At 37.8% G+C, this 17723-nt stretch overlaps 1 protein-coding gene across 3 annotated transcripts in view; it reads right to left on the bottom strand.

Annotated features, from left to right (window-relative positions):
* The window catches only part of SCFD1 (sec1 family domain containing 1), a 44838-nt gene that overhangs the window by 9788 nt on the left and 17327 nt on the right, over window positions 1-17723 (bottom strand). For 2 of the 3 annotated variants that reach the window (NM_001199714.1, XM_046941766.1), the window contains 9 exon segments: window positions 1336-1389; window positions 2813-2888; window positions 3426-3488; window positions 4035-4114; window positions 5022-5092; window positions 8089-8185; window positions 15259-15340; window positions 16375-16448; window positions 16786-16876. In NM_001199714.1, coding sequence (NP_001186643.1) covers window positions 1336-1389; window positions 2813-2888; window positions 3426-3488; window positions 4035-4114; window positions 5022-5092; window positions 8089-8185; window positions 15259-15340; window positions 16375-16448; window positions 16786-16876 — 688 coding nt within the window. 3 annotated transcript variants of the gene reach the window in all.

The following is a 17723-nucleotide window of genomic DNA, read 5'->3' as shown; positions in this document are numbered from 1 at the left end:
CAAGTAGACTATTCTAAATCTACTGAATTTTGCTACTTTCCATGCATGCCTACCCGTGTTTCTGTCATAACCACTGCAGTGCAGTGCAGAGTAGAGCCCACCACAAAACCTGTTGGCCCTGGATAGCTCAGAAGAGCTGACAAGTGAATTGCTAACTTGTACAGGCATACTCTATTAGAGATAAAGATGGATTGCTGGATACAAATGGCACTGGCAGACCAGCTCTGAATAATGCAAAAATTCAGCTAGAATTGCAAAAATCCCTGTGTTCATTTGTACTACTTCAATTTTGAACTGTTTTTCCTTAACAACTGTAAAGTTTCTGTTACCAAACCAAAACATTGTTTGCAAAACAAATTTGAAGGGATTTATCATACCTCTAAGTAAACAGATCAACTAACATGAGATATTACCATTTTTATCTCTTGTGTGATTATGGTACCATTAAAACAATAAATAGTCATTAAAGTTGTTCTGAAAAAGTCACCTGAAAGTCACATTCAATTTTTTTGAAAGCTATTTTTAAAGGTTTAGTGCCAGCCACATCATATTACTATTTTATGTATGGGATGGTCACAGCAGTGATCCATTGAAGGAATTAAAAAAAAAAAGGCTCAGATAAAGATTTTTGGCCATATTTAGCTTTAAATTCTAGCACTCATCTTGACTGCGCACAGTCAAAGCTTTGGTAAGTTTAAGACTGCACAGGAACAGTGGGAAGAGCAGACTTTCCTGACAAAGCAACCAACCAACCTGGTTTCAAATGAAAGACTGCTAACGTATTTTCCTCTAAACAGCAAAACTTCAAAGATGGGGGAAGGAAAGCTTTCTGTGTTAACCCCGTTCATATCTACTTAACTGTTAATACTGAGCTCTTAAAAAAAAATTATATATATAATATATATATTATATATCATTATAATTATAAAAATTATAATTAATATTTTATATATATTATATATCTCTCTCTCTCTCTCTTTGACTCAAGAACAATTTCAGACCACTGTTTAACTTTAGAAATTCAGGAGCAACAGAAAGTCAGTATAACACAGAAGCTCAGCTTAGGCCTCCTGCCTCCTCCCCTCATCTTCCCCCCAAAAAAGACAGTTTGAAACACCATCAAATGCCATGATTTAGATACTACTTCTATGCTAAATAAATTGTACGGAATAGTTATGAAAATGTTTCTGTTCATGAAATAAAGCATTGCAGTATCGTGAACAAAGAATAGGTATGGTGTATTACCACTACAAAGCCTAGAGATCTCATCTGGCAAATTATCTCGACAATTACCTACTTAACAATTATCTCGTATGTGAAAGCAGTTATACTCACTGGGTTTGACTTCATCTCCATAAGGTTGTCCAAAATACGTGTGACTGGCAGATTCTATGAAACAAAACATGAAATTAATGAAATACTTAATTGCTTACTAAGACTTATTCAGAGAATAATCAACAGAACCAAAAAAGCACGTATGCTTTTCTCCAAAAGCATGTATAGAATTCAGAGTAACGCTGGCAGATCACAGAATCATAGAATGGTTTGGGTTGGAAGGGACCTGTAAGATCATCCAATTCCAATCCCTCTACTATACCCAGGGACACCTCACACCAGACCAGGTTGCTCAAAGTCCCATCCAGCCTGGCCTTGAATGCCTCCAGGAAGGGGGCAGCCACAATTTAAGATGTAATAGCAGACAGTGCAGACATAACAAAGTGCCTGAGATTCATGTAATGAACAGCTTTCTGTAAGCCAAACTAACCCTCTATTCAGCCAAGAAGTCTCGCATCTAGAGGTGTTTCCTAGTGGCCAATACAAATACCAGGCCAGACCAGGAAACTGCACTTGCCTAGAACGCCTTAAGGATTTAACTTGCTGTAATGCAAAATAATATCCTGGAATCATGCTGGCAAACAATATTTTTGCTGCTGGTTCTAATTCAGTTTCAAATAGCAACATAATACTTCCGAATCTTAGAAAATATACTTTTCTTTATCCAATTTTAGTAGAAGAGTGACTACCATGACAAGTGCAATATTCTGCTTCAGTCCAGCAAATAGGAAGTCTTCATGGAAAAATTTTTCTTCCTCTTTAGTAAACATATCTAAAGTAGAGAAGTGGAGTCTCAGTATATTAAGACTTCTCTCAGCTGGAGGTTTCCAGGACACTACTTCATAATTATACCAGTAAAGCTCTTTTCCTGGCACAGGCTAGTTGATCTTAGGTCTTTTCCAATCTTAATGATTCTGTGATTCTAATGATTCACCTATAAAACTTCCAATAAAAACTCACCACATAGAGGGCAACAAACCTAATTTTGCATTATGAATTATTAATCTGCACAATAAACATGGCGTGTGCTGAAAATGGTGTCTCCTATTTATTTCCCCAGAAACTACAACAGAAACAAAGAGAACAGTAACTCTATTAACAGAAGAAAGTGTCAGCTACAATGCACTGTTTTCAACATAGCCAATATGAGCTCTACATTTTTTGTAAGCCATGAACAGGAGCCTGCATGCCATGCTTGTAAAAATCCACTGGAGGGGACCCACTGTCACTCTGCTGAAACTGACCACCCACGGCCTCACTGTGCTCACATCCACTGTTTGGTCTCCATAAACATTCAGCAAACAGCACAGACTGACAGTGGGTGCCATTTTTTCCAGTTTCCTCCTCTGCCACTGTGGGCCACCATAATAAAATAGAAGGCATTACTTTCAGAGCAGGCCTCATAATATGACAGAGGTAACCAAAGTAGTTTTCCTGTGTTCACAATTGCTTGACAGTGCATGGTCTACAAACTTACCTGTTGCTTCAGTACCAAGTTCTTCACACCTTCCATCACAAACTGTGATCCTGTATTCATAACACGTGAAAACAGACTGAAAACCAAAACAACATTGCAAATGAAAGAAGAAAATGTTACATAAAATCTTTAAGCTTAAAATCAATATCCAATTCCTATTAAAGCCAATGCAACTGAGGTACTAAATCAATTCTTGATGAAATAAGCTATTTTTCAAACTGCATGGCAACCAAGTGTTTGGGAATACACCTGTAATTTAGCAGTTAGCTCCTCAGCTATCAATAGGAGCCTTGCATTCCATTCTCTGATCCACTGAACAGTTAAAGCCTTCAGCAGTGGAAGGATTTGAATGCTTTTTTTCTTTTTTCCAACCTAACAAAACAGAATTCTGATGCTGACATGGGGAAATCAGTAACTGTACTGTAACAGTGTCCTTAGGACAGCACACTTCTGAATGTACAGCTGGTAATGAGGAACCTCTACGGGTTATGTACAGCCATTACCTTCTCATTCCGTGTCTTAAAATAACTAATTGACACTAATTACACTTTCAGTACTACCAAAATAAACCAGAAGCACCCAAAGGCTTAGTGACAATTAATCAAAAACATACCCCAAAGGTTTAGGCGTAGAGTTTCCATAGCTGGTTGGAGCTGAAGCCATCTTAGTGAAAGCCCTATGAAAGCGGGGGTAGAAATCAAATGCTTCATCTCACGGCACATCCTGCTGTACAGCGTTCCACTTCAGTCATTTCAAAGTGAAAATACTTATGCTTCTCAAACTGTTTCTGGAAGAAACTATTTCTCATATGCATCCCTCTTGTCTACATCTACAATGATTAAGGAGCTGAAAGGAATTAGATTTTGTATTTAACGGGAATTTATTTTTATAAGATGTACAGTAACTGATAGCCAGCACAGCCCTTTGGCATGAACCACAATATCTGGAGGCTGAGCAAACCCAACTTTTCACCAAATTCAATACATTTTTTTTCTGTCTTGGATAATTAAGAACACTGATATGCATCACACTGAATAGGATTCTGGCATTATTAGAGTTCCATTGTAAAGTAAGATTTTGTCTGTATTACAGTAACAATGACAGCAAAGATTATGCCAGAATAAATGTTTACGGATAATTTACACTGTATGATACCCACACTGAATTCTGTAAAGTTACCCAATTACAGCCTCATGTAGGAAAAAAAAAGGCAATTACTCACTTCCACTGTTTTATGTAGCTCAGAGGAGCAAGATTACAACCCGCATCCGTCAGTGCTTTTTTATACTGGTCCAAATCAATCTGAAATCATAAAGCAGAGAACTTCAACAGGTTAAAACTACTCAACTCTCTCCATGTGGAATACAAGATTACATTAACTTCACTGATACTGCAACTTTGCTTATTTAATATTTAGATAAGGAGCAATTATTAATCCCATCCTCTACCAAGCATAAAACTACAACATAGATGCAAGTGCACAGGATTTAATTCCACAAAAACAGTTAAGTTTAATGAAAGCTATTTGTAGCAACTTTTAAGGAAACGGTTTGCAGTATCTGCATCCTTCAGAAACCTGACTGCGTCGTGGCTTATGTGAAGTGTCACAACAGCAGCCAGTGAAAATGAAGAGCACGTTTGCCCAAGCCAAGCTCATTTTTTCTCCTAGTTTGAATCAGTGTCATATTTCATTGTGAGATGTTTCTATGCTATCTATATTCATTCTGTATTACAATATTTCTACAGTATAACAGAAAACTTCCTTGAAATTAATCATCAGCTCTAAAGAACTATTAAGAAATTGCTTCCTGAATTGTTCTGATAACAGCATTTCTACATTATGCATCCAGTAGTCAACTAACCAAATCATTTCTGAACATACAGGGATAGAGTGAGAAGTGTCATGTGAACTTTTAAAAATCTACTCGTAGTGGAAAGCGTGCCAGGATGAGTTTCACAGTAACTCTGAACTGAATGTTTCAACAGATGACCTTCCTTCTCACTAACCATGCTTATCCTCCACCGTAGCAGCTAATGCTTGATGAACAGATTCCTTGATAATACCAGACAATTTATTTTAAAAGTTTTTGTATTACCTGTGCATGTCATACTTCTGTTCATAGAGAAGCAGAAATATGTATTTAAGACTGATCGAACACAGAAAAGGCTACTTGGTAAAATGCAGTGTCGTGAGCTGCGAAGAACGTACCTCTGAAGGTGCCTGAGATGAGCTGATGTAGTAGATAAGGAATAGTCGCATTTTGTCTTCTGGAGTTCCTGCTGCAGTGAAACACAATAAAAACCGTAACTATGCAATGTTCATTGCCGTTTGATGCATGCATATAATAACCATTACTATAAATAAAGGTCTGAATTATACATATATTGTCTCTCCTCATGGCTTTGTTCAGTATACACAGCAGTAAAAGACATTATTATTATTTAAGAATTATTAATAAGCTCACTGTTTCTAAAGGAGTTACACCTGCCAGATCTGCTTGTAGCAAACACTGCTCTTGCAGTTACAGGTAACATACAAAGTAAGTTACCTACTGGCATTACATCTACCTTTAGGAGGGAACTGCAAGCATTTAACAGGCAGTAGAACTGTGAAAGAGACTGAAGAAAAGCGTGACAGTATAAGCCACAGCAATATAGTTTTTTTCCAGCTCTAGAATTAGTTTATGCAGCTCCAGAGTTGGCTGTACTGAAACAGCTGAGGGCTGAAACAGCACTCATGTTTCAGCCTTTGGGTCAGGAAAAAAAGCACCTAATTTCCAACCTGTCTTTGGAAAGGATTTCACCTCCTGAAATATTAGCACACCATTTCCTTGGAGAAAAAGATTACAACAAATGCTTGGGAAGCATTATCAGTGGGAATCAAAATTCATCTCTACCAGATCAAACAGATGATCTGTCCATCCTTGTGTTCCTTAGACTATAACCAACTATATCAGACTTCAAACAGCATCTACTTTTTTTCTAGAAGAGAACAACAAATAATAGATAACACTTCTCAATACAAATGTTTCAAGTCTGTAATCCAGCACTTCATAAGAGAAGCCTGCTTGCTGCCTTCAGATGCAGCTCAACATTAAAAAAAATACACTGTTCCATACTCACGGGGAAGAAAAAAATGCCTTTTTTTTTTTCCAACTATGGAATACAGATCACAACAGCACGGGATCACCTAATCCAATATGCAGCTTTTGTTTGTAAGCAAACACACAGAGTCTGGCAGAAGCCTCTCGCTTAGTAAGCACTACCATAATGAACATTCATGACTTGATTTAACTGTTTCCAAAACATAAAGTTTTAATAATCTTCAACAAATACCAATAAGCCAGAAGATCAAAAACTGAAAAAACTTTGTATCATAGGAACCAACAAACAGCTCCCATGGTAGACATCCCTTTGGAGTCAACTTGAATAAAGACACTCTGCACATCCTAAAGAGACACGGTAAGAGAACCTGGTCTCTGTAACTGACTCAGACACTTGGTTTCCAACTTGCCAGTTTATAGCTTATGGCGATACCTGCTGGAACACGATAGCATTTCCCTCACTGAGCATATTTACCATGCCTGCAAAACTCCTGGGAGGTTTGTGCTCACAAAAGTGTCTTGCTTAGACATGAGCAGGTGATATTTTCTCCTACCAAAAAAAATGAATAAATTGAAAATAAATGCTTAGATTATATCATGTACACTTATCTAAATCTTAGGAAAACACTTTTTTTTCCCCTGGCAAAAGTACCTGAGGTGTAGTGCCGGTATAAAACATAGCTGTGATAAACAGCTGCAAGACCCAACCAGGCTGCTTGTCAAGTGCTTCCCTTTTTTCCCTAAGCCCTGGTCAGTGCCAGTGACCATGGGAGGACAAGGATGACAAAGACGTGACAGCCTGGGAGGAGGACAGGGATGCAGGAAACTTAACTTAACAAACCTCGATTAGAACAACTTTCTTTTCAGTGGGAAGCCTTCAGAGCTACTGCTTCACTAATGGAGAAAAGCAAAATCAGTAACTCTGGTTTTAGCACTACTCCAGGATACAGTAATATCTGCTGAACTGGGAGACAGCTAATTGCCATGAGTGGTAAATTACTAACAGACAGCAAAACCGGGAGGACAAAGCAGGTGAGTGCTCAGGTCTGCTGCTGTGAAGTGCTCTGCAGGTCACTGTCCATAAGGCAAGTGTTCCACAGATCATACAAATATTCACCACTGAGCGTGCTGGAAGACTTGATGCATTAGCCCTTCAGAGTAAGTGTTCCTTGTTGGTATCTAACAGCAAATCACACCGTCGGAAGCTATCTAGTTTTGCAAGACAGCGTACACTGAAAGAAACACGGTACTTCAAAGTTAAATCCCTTTGTTTCATCAGTGTCTTTTATCTAGGCAAAGTATGTGAAATGCTAATTAGTTACTATAAACAACTGAATATCTAGCTTATTCAAGCTAGAGTTTTCTTTATGCCTAATCTTTTTCTTGTGCACACCCAAGACATTCATTGTTAAAAGGTTCCAGTGACAGTTATGTGAAGCCATGGCCTCTACGCTACGGCACTGCAAAGAGCCGAGAACACGTTCTGGTCTCGGCCTCTTACAGAAAAGCTCCCAGTGACTCCTGCTGATAGAGAACCCAACTAACAGACAGTGTGTAAAGCTTTAGTATGTAGTAACCAGATATGAATCAGCCGGGAAGCTCTGTTGCTGGGTGCTGATAACAGATCTGCCACAGCTGTGTGGAGGCACAGCAAACCCCCATGTGTCTGTCAGCCAGCTGGCCGCTTTACAGCTTGATTCCCTTTTCTCCACCATCTCCCATCCATCCTCCCCCTACCCCCCCATTAAGCAAAAGCTACCTACCTACACTACTGCCCCTTTATCTAAGGAAATCCAGTGAAATGCCCTGTTCTGTTCTGGCTTTATGATGTGAGGGATTCTAAAGAACCAGTGCTGTTCAGAACACACAATTCCACACTGTATTAGTGAATACTTGATAAGCAGGAAAGTTAAAATCTTATGGCCTTCAGCAACACAGAATTAGAAATGCATTTTTGTGGAGTTGCAAAGTCATCAATTTTTTTTTAAAATATATTACTCAGCCTATTAATAAACACTCTGGACCGCTACTGGAATCAATGACAAGCTGCCTCCTTCACAAAGTTGCACAGCTTGCAACACACATATGCTCTTTACCATCCATAAAGTTATAGCAAGTGTTTATTGCATCTCTGAAGCATGTTGACACCAAGTTCAGATTTAAAGCACTCACCATCTGGGTCAGAAATCATATCCAGGAGAGATTTATCCAGAGTAGATTTGCTCATTATTTTTTCCTCGTATTCAAAATACACATCCAGCTTTCTAGTCTGTGTAAGAGTAAGTGTTAGAATTTATTAACTCTAATTCTTCTCGTTTTGACAAACACTTCTTTCCTCTTCAAACGGCTTTTGTTATCGTAACTGTTTTTAAAAAATATGATTTTAAATAAATCACCAGAAAGAAAAATTAATGCTTACCATTATCAACCTCAGAAAATTGACACTACTCGCACAGTAGAAGTGAAAATACAGGTTAAGCAAAGGAGGTCCGATGTACAAATATTAAACTGGGAGACGAGCTTTGTTTTCAACTCTGCTTTTGCTGCAGCTGCAAACTTCATGCCATCGTACACAGTGTCAAGTTTATGCTGAACATGAAGTCTCTCAGTCAGGGAGACAATTGCTCAGTGTAGACAAACAGGAAATTCCTAAATCCACTAAAGCATCATCCCAGAGAAGACTGGGAGCTTTCCTTTCAAATCTGAAGGGTTGTTAGTGTGAACGAACTACTTCAGTAAAGATGGAACACTTCACAATTAGGTTGCCTGGCTAACACTGGAAAAAAAAGTCTCTTGTTATACAGCACCTTATGATGACAGATTTCTAGAGCTATCACATGCAGACCAAATTGTGAAAATCCTTTTTTAGGGAGGACACCACAGCTACTGCATGAAACTAAGGCAAAAGCTCTATGGAAGACATCACATGGCCATGCAACTAGTGACAGCACTGCAGTGCATCTGCACAGACAGCCAAGCTTTGCACATCTCATCAGTTTCAATCTGAACACAGAAGAATACATTCAAGCACTGATTTAGAAACCTAATGTTCCATCACAGTTTTTGAGTTAAATATTAAGATGTAGCATTACAGCAAACATTACAACGACTCAGCTTACAAATCCCTAACTTCTGGCCACTAACTAAATCCTGTTGAACACATTCAGCTATGAAACGACTCCAAAAGGAGGCTGGTAGAGTGGTTCTCCGTCTCACTGCGTTGGAAGCATTTCAGCTCCACACTGTGGTCACTGGGAGACTGAAATGATGTTAGCAGAGTGAGGAATGAGTCACCGCAGCTTTTCCTCAGGTTAACAGATTCTGAACATTTTGCCCAGTGTTGTCGAGGCATGAAAAACTGCTATGGCACCTTTTAACCCAGTGCAGTGGTTGTTCTAATGACAGCAACAGAGAAACACTGCAAGTCTCACTTGCTTTTGAATCCTACTACAATTACTCCTAAGAACACAAATAAGGAAATTAAAAAAAAAAAAACCAAGAAGGAAAGAGAAGAGAGAAGAAAATGAGGATATTTCACATCTGAGTATCATAAGAGTTAGGGATGAGAATACAAAATAAAAAGTCACAAGAATATTTTACTATTGAAAATTGCTGGCAGCCAGCTTACGCAGGTAGCCACTTGCTTTACAGTACCGTACACATAACAAACTATTTCCCATTTACTATCTACCGGACACACTGAGAAGAGCAGTCTCTTGCAGAACAGCACCTCAATTTAATTCAGCCTTTGTAGAAGCTCGGACTCAGGGATATCTTTATAAGCTCTATCTCTGCAGCAGTTTCTATGAAGTGTACTCAGAATGGATCGCCTCCTACTTCTAGGGACAGAAGATAACTGCAAGGAAGCCACTACTTTTTTTTTCCAGTCTTTGCATTATATTCACTTTCTTTTGCGTTTTAAGCAAATCTGAGTTCCTTACAAGGAGTTAAAATCAACATCTTCAGGTTTAAAATATTTTTCCCAGACAAAAGGCATCCAACTAACAAAGGATTGTCACGAAATCTGGAAACTTCATCTCATTAAAATAAATATATTACTGTTGAATTTGGCAGTGCCTGTATTATCTTAGCTGGTGTTTCATTTAAGACAAATTTATTCAGATGGCACGTAAAACTCTGCAACATAAAACAAATATGTTAACTCAAAACATTTGTCTACAGATCAATTTCTAAATAACTTAAACGTGAGATAATTCAAATTGTAAGAGTAGATTTACAGTTCTTAACTCATTTTCACTGCAAACTGCTTAAAATTCTTCGCAACTCTGTGCTACTTTCTGACTGTTTGGGTAAGGCAGAACAGAGTAACTGCAGCAAAGAAACCTCACTGGCTGCACGTAGCCACAGTGCTCAGAGCGTGAGCAGAAATACTAATGGCAGTCACACACTTACTCCCCAAAATCTGGGACAGTGGTTTTTGAAGCTTCGCACTCTTCACTAAAAGAAAACAGACTGAAAATCCTAAAAAAACTCAGCTTCTTTATGTTTGTCCGCGACACACACAACACCTACTGATACGGATCAATACAGTCAGTCCACCCAGCTCCCTGCTCAGCAGGCGACAAACCAGTGTTACTAGAGAAGGTGCTATTAGGGCAGCAGTTTTCTTACACAGGTACGTGAGGAATTAGATGGACATCAAGTAAAATTTCATGGGATTACTGAATAGCTGCAAACGCTTCTAGTTACCTTTTGACAGATTTCCCAGATATGTCATATCAATGAGACAGTTACTTCCCAAAGAGCCAACTATTCCAAAAAGTGCTGATAAGAAGCAGATGTCCCGGTTTAGAGGGAAGTGCCATTTTTCTCACTCAATGACAAACTCTCAGACATGCCAAGAGTATAAGCTGGGGAACGGGAGCTAACCAATCCTGTAGATTCAACAAGACAAGACAGCAAGAAAGAGGTCCTTATGGCTGCCAAGCTGGATAGCAAGGTGAAGAAAAATAAAAATAAAGATGCATTTATATTTACATTCCTTCCTGCCTCCTGCTCTGCGTTTCCTAACGTGACATCTTATTCCACACTAATACCATTCAACAACCTTTCTCATCTCCAGTTCAGGGTCAGGTCCTACACTGTAATTAAAGCTCCATGTTTCAGCTTCTTTTTTCTTTAATATTTGTGAAAGTTTTCAACTTAGTGTCTTTAAAAACAATTTGTTATGAAGCCAAGATTTATTTTAGGATAAGTTACTGAAATGCACCGAAATCTCCACCTGAGCACTGGACTCCAAAACCAGCACAAAACTCCTTCATTTTTACGGCAGAGAAGGGGAAAAGCAGGATTAACAAAAATCTCTTAGAAGGTCATTTTTGTAAGAGTTTTATGAGGTTCTCCTATCCTCTTTACTGAGATAAGTCCTTTTAGAGAGAGGGAGAGAGAATATGCAGAAAAAGAAACAAACAAACAAAAAAATTTGTATTTTAACTTACTGCAAGGAATTTCTCAAAGACATTGACAGAAAACAACCTGAAATAACAGCCCCACAGAAATCAATGGAGTGAGTTAGGCTAGCAAGGTAACTGAAGCGTGATGGATGTCATCAGGCTAACAGGGCTCAGGGGGAAATAATGAAACACATGGGAAGTATTCTGAACTCTGACTACAAGCAGTCAGTTTACCTTGTAAGTACAGCAGCTGGAGAAAGCCCGATTTGAGCCCTCCTTGCTGAAGCAGTGCGTGGCAGTGATCCCCTCAGGTCTGGAATGCCTCTCAGGGCTACTCCTCAAGGTTGAGAGATGCTCACTGACTACAGTTGTTGGTGAGCAAAATTTGAATTTTGAAAGCTACCTGATTTATGTTAAGATTTAACAACTTGAACAGACAGTGAACTGATCACTGCAACTCTTGTAATTGTAATGAATTAGTGACATCAATCTACTTTCTATAATAAACCAAACTGTGGCAATATCATTAAAACTGTGTAAGTGTTGGATATCTCCTGCAACAAACTGCCTTAGTGTGCTCCTTTCAAGAGGCAGAGGCACTCTAGAAGGCTGGGAGCAACAGCTACACAGCCATTTCCCCTCTTACTGAGGGAAACCACCCTCAAAATAATGATGGAAAGGGCACTTCAACTCAGAAAAAAAACCTATTTGCTGGGCAGTTACTTAATCATCTGTGCTGAATTAGAGAAAAGTGACCTGGACCATTATGACATATATTTAACTACATACCCTTTTTTTGTTCGTGTGGTGAGACAGAAATGTGACCTGTTTTAGAAGAGAACCATTAAAATAGTGGGGCTCCATTACAAAATATGAAATGCTTAATTTGGAAGGCCATGCAGATAATGGAATCCTTCACAGCATCAGGTCTTGACATTAAGCAAGACTGGAGAAACGTGGTAAGAAAATTACATGGAGATTCAACAAAACCCAAACTGAACAAGGGTCAGTACTCCACAACTGATAATTACACTTAAAATTGCATGTGTAAAATTCTAGGAAGATGTTATCTAATCTACCCCTCTCGCTAATGAATCATTTTAGAAAAGCATAAGTGTACATGCCATAATTTAACATACTTCAGTAACTTGAGCATTTGTATGAGGCAGACATGCAAAGATAAGCATTACTTGAAACTCTATAGTAGCTACAGAAAGATTATCTGTAGTTCTAGTCGTAAATCTATCAGCTGTTGGGCACAATCCTTCAGTTACCAGCTTCTTCAGAGAAGAATCAACGCATAACAAAGATGCATTTGTTCTAAGTGCTGACAATAAAATAGTTGATGGTTCACTTGGTGAAAAAAGTAATACATTCCTTCCATCATTTCACTAAACATTTAGATATGCCAGAAAACTGCCAGGATCCTTGAGTATGTGATTCATTTCTGGTTTCCTCTGGCTGTGTCTTAGAAAATGATCCAAGACCGCATGGAAAGAAGATGTAAACTGAGCACTAAAATATGACCATAAGAGAAATTAAACTCACTTAGGCTAACTAGAGCAGGTCTCATAGCATTCTTTGCACTGATTCTCACTCCTGTAAGAATAAAAACACTCATATATTTACTGTAGTAAAAACCATAACGGACAACGCAGAGAATCTATGTTAGAGTCCGAATGTGCTTCCAGATCACTGTAAAAGTGAAAATAACCTGAAAAAAGTGTACAGGTCATGAGAATCTACTGAGACGCTACATGTACCCGAACACGTATCTTCCCCTTATCCTAATCTGGTTTCTCATTTAAATTCACATAAAGCACACTGCACCACAGCCTCAAAGCATCATGAGGCTTTCTTTAAAAAGTACTGGTTGAGATTACATTCTTTTGTGGTGAAAGTATTTCTGAGAAATGCATGCAGTAACGTATCGTTCTGCAATTTAAACCCACCCACCCACCTTGCACTAGTTATTTTTCATAGCACCAGGGAGTGAAAAGGGGAGAAAAAAGAGCACAAAGCAACTGGGAGGAATTTTACATTCATTTAGTGAAAAGGCTTTTGTGTAAGCAAATTCCAATGGAAGAAATAATAACACTTGTTTCTGCATCAGCCCGAGTTTACTTAGTTCCTAAGTGTTTGGAGAAGGAAGTGATCCTTTCTAAAACAAAGAAACAACGATAGAGACATGCATCATCAATGTACTGAAGAAATTACATGCTTATTTGTCTCACAGTCTTCTACAGCTATATAACAAAAAATAAGGAGCCAGAGCACTTTGCAGGATAAGAATTAAGAATCATTTATGGATAAATTGATCCCTGCTCCCTGTGAGCTTTCTAGTAGCAGGCTCCTATCAAAGGCGGGAGACTAAGGCTAGCAGAGGGCTGCTGCAGAAAGACACCAAGGTAAATCCTTCCACCTCAATGTGACAGGAAAAGCATCTCAGTGACAACTAATCAAGAATGAACAAGTACATCTCAATTCAGTCTTCTGCCAAGAGGACAATGTTCATCAAAACTGCTATTTTCTATTTCTATTCCACATGTTGCCCTGAAATCTGGCTTCTATCCTAAAAATTCTATGTAAGTACTGGTGTAGGCCTATCATTACTGTCAAACCACTGTGTTTCTTACAATCCACCTCCTTTTCTTCAAGTTTATTGTGCTCTACAACTTCTTGAGAAGGAAAAGTGGAGAGGGAAGGAGGTGCTCAGCTTTTCTCCCTGGAGACAGGATGCCTGGGCATGGCCTAAAACCATGGCAGGGGAAGTTCAGATGAGACACTAGGAAGAACTTACTGAGTGGATAGTCAGACTCTGGAACAGACCTCTTGAAAAGATGGTTGATGCCCTCTGATTGTCCGCGTTCAAGAAGCACTTGGATAATGCTTTTAATGGTATTCTTTAAGTTTGCATCAGTCCTAATGTAGTCTGATAGTTGGATTCAATTAGTGTAGGTGCCTTCCAACTCAAAACTATTCTGTATTTTGTTCTATTCTGTATCTTAAAATTCAAAATGAATTCTTCGTTTGTTTATAGAGCTTGGTTAAGAAAAAGTTCAGCAGCAGTAATAACTGAGGATGCACCTTATACACTTGAGAAATGCTGAAGTAGAATGTAACATGTTTTGAAGACTCTCTCTCCTAAATAGCATGGGGTAAAGTTTTCTAAACTATTTTCAATGATACTTGGTGCTTCAATCACTTTCTAGAACAGAAATACAATGTTTCTTAAAATCTCACCTATAATTTCTCTCTGTCTACTGTGGAAGCACACGTATCTTCAAAATTACCCGGGTAATAACTGAAATCTTTACTTGATACCAAAACTATCTGCAAGTTCTCTGATAAAAGAGCAGTAGACAAACAGAAAAGTGATCTTTCCTAAGAGTATAAATAACACAGGAGACACATTAAACACAGATCCTGTTGGAAAGACCAGTTTGGTAACTTGCATAATTACTGCCACATCTCTGGATATCACTTTCATTTGGTGAACAGTAAACAGTACTCTTTTGACAAGTACATTACAGCACATAATGAACACAGCATCAGTACTTAGACTTCAGTCATAATTTGCCATGACATGTCCCAAAAATAAACCAAACACTTTTGTCCTAAACTTAATTTAGAAAGAATTTAGCCCACAGTAAAGGTTAGGGCCATCATAATAAAAAACAAGAGTGTAGTAGTAAATTCCAAACAAAGAAATGGGTGTTTACCTCACTTCTCATGCACAGATACGCAAAATTCATTCCTCCTCACCCTTCAACACTAGCTAATGTTATATTGTGATTTATGAAATCATACAGGATAATACAGTAGAGAAGGCTCACTTTTCTTTAAATCTCACTTCACTTGCTCAAGTCCTTTTCTTCAGGTAGGGAACAATAACTCATAGAAAACTGAACACAGAGAGCCATCTTACCTTTATATGCTCCAAAACAGCTGTTGCAACATTTGTATGAAGATCAATGAGCCTCTTCTTTTCCAGAAGTTCTGGAAGAGAGCTGAAAAGATTAAATACAAACTAACCTGCTGAGTTGCAGCAATTAGTTGAATTGTACACACTTGCTACAGAGAAATTACTGAATACTGTAAGGTTGTAACTAAAACGTTTCAAAATATAGGTCTAATGATTCTCAAGTAGAACAAAATAATCCCCATACTTTTTTATCTTGATTAGTAAATAATACACATAACACGGGTAATTTAGTATTCCTACTGAAAGCTCATGATCAACAACAGATATTTGTCCTTCTTACCTCAACAAATCATCTACTAAAATTACGGCTTACATAATCAACATTTAGATCATTTTTGGTACGTATTAGTTTCAATATGTCAAGTAACTGCAAAAGAATATCAAATAATGTCAAAGAATCATCAAAGAATTATCAAACAATATACTAATGGAATGAAAAACAGATTCACAATTAGGAACAAGTCTAAATCTCAGATTTTTAGTGTCGTTCAAAAAGTTAGGTATCCAGGAGCAGGAAAGTAAACTTCCCAAGTAGTGTTCTTAAGAAGGAACTATAATTTAGCCAAGAGAAGTGACAGTAACTACATTACACAAAACGTAATCAATTCCACTGTACAAAGCAAGGAGTTGCTTTAGGAAGTGGACTTCCTTAACTTTCTTTTAAGGAAGGAATGGAGAGATAGTTGAGGTTTTTGTTGTGAAAGAATGCAAGCAAATCTATGATGCACTTCGCTTATTCAGCATTGCTGATGAGATATTTCAAGGGCCCTTCACAGGGGGGTTGAAACCAGATTATCTTTGAGGTCATTTTCAACTCAGGCCATACTATGATTCTACGTTTAGAGGACTATCAAACACATGCTGTTAAGGATGCATGCAGAAGTACTTGTGGAAGATGTGCTGTCTTGAATCAGAATAATACAGCATCTATGTTTTATTAGTGAGCTGAGTAGTCTATTTTTAAAAATATTTGTTTAAAAAGATATTAAGAATGAAGTGACAGAAAGAATTAAAAACAGTTCTCAACCAACTAAAAATTATGCAATATTGATTACTTACCTAACAGCTGAAGTAAGCTTAGCAGTATTGTCAGAAAGCATGCTTATTGCTCCTTCATCCTCCCCTTCTATGCCCTGGTTTTTGTGCAATGGTTTGGAAAGAAAAATGAAAATAATCATGAGTATGAAGATGACACACAGAAGTACAGTCAGGGCATTCAGAACCAATTTTCTCATAGTAATATGTCTGGATTGTGTTTTACGATTAAGGAAACTTCATAAATGTAATGCCAATACACGCAAGAAGTTGACCCTTCTAACGAATTACGGCACTCCTAGCCCTACATCTAAGTTCACATTATGCCTAAAACTCAGCAGGCACTGACATTTTTGGTTGTTGACTGGCAGAGGGGGCTGAGCACCTGTGTAAGTCCTACTAGTCTTTAAATGAAATACATGCAGTAAGCCATACCATTATACTTTTTAGCCTTTTGACTTCATCTTCTTGGGCTCTGTAGGACTCCAGTTCTTGTTGGACAGATTCAGCTACCTCTGGAAAAGGACTAATGCAATACTCTGCATCAGGCTCAGTTAAATCCACAAATCATGCCAAGAACATTGTATAATCGAGGTGATGTTGAAAACATACTTCAGAAATACCAATACATTAATATTATCAAATATGTGGAAATAATGATGTTTTATGTTTAACTTTCTAAGCAAATTATTGAAAGCAGTAACTGTATACATGTATTTTGAGAAACAGTTTTGTGCTCTGTAACAAAAAGCAGTTACAATTAATGACGGAATGAATATGGACGATAATCATTCCATTAAAAAAGAAAGTTCTTAAAAATATTTCCAAAGAAACTTAAAAACAGAATTACAACACTATGAAGAACACTAAATTTAACCTTCTAAAATAAAATATATTTATTTCACCTCATTATTTTTATCTATCTACAAATTCACTAAAGGAAGTAATTTTACATGTAGAGAATTCTCCTCTTAAAATTTAAAGCTTAACAAAACACACAGGACAAGCCATATCAGTCACATTCATTCTTTCAAAGCAATAATCTTACAGGTAGGCAGAACTTTGTACAGGTATTTGTTATCTGAGTAAGAGTGAAGACTGCATACATTCATTTTTCTTTTTGCACTTCCTAACTAAGGACAGTTATGTCTGTGCTCCAATCCTGCTATTTCTACAGGTAAAATTAGATTTAAATAGTTAAGTCTATTACAAAAAACAACAAAAAAAATGAAAACCCACCACACAACTCCCAGGCACACACTCCCACTTATGAGCCTCACGTGTAGCACTTAATCATATGTCTTCACAGTCAAACAAACCCAAGGAAATCCTACCATAATAACTGATCAAGCAAACAAGCAACAAAATCACTT

The sequence above is a fragment of the Gallus gallus genome, chromosome 5 (assembly GCF_016699485.2).
Source record: "Gallus gallus isolate bGalGal1 chromosome 5, bGalGal1.mat.broiler.GRCg7b, whole genome shotgun sequence".
Classification (NCBI taxonomy): domain Eukaryota; kingdom Metazoa; phylum Chordata; class Aves; order Galliformes; family Phasianidae; genus Gallus; species Gallus gallus.
This window is presented reverse-complemented; position numbering and strand designations above follow the sequence as displayed.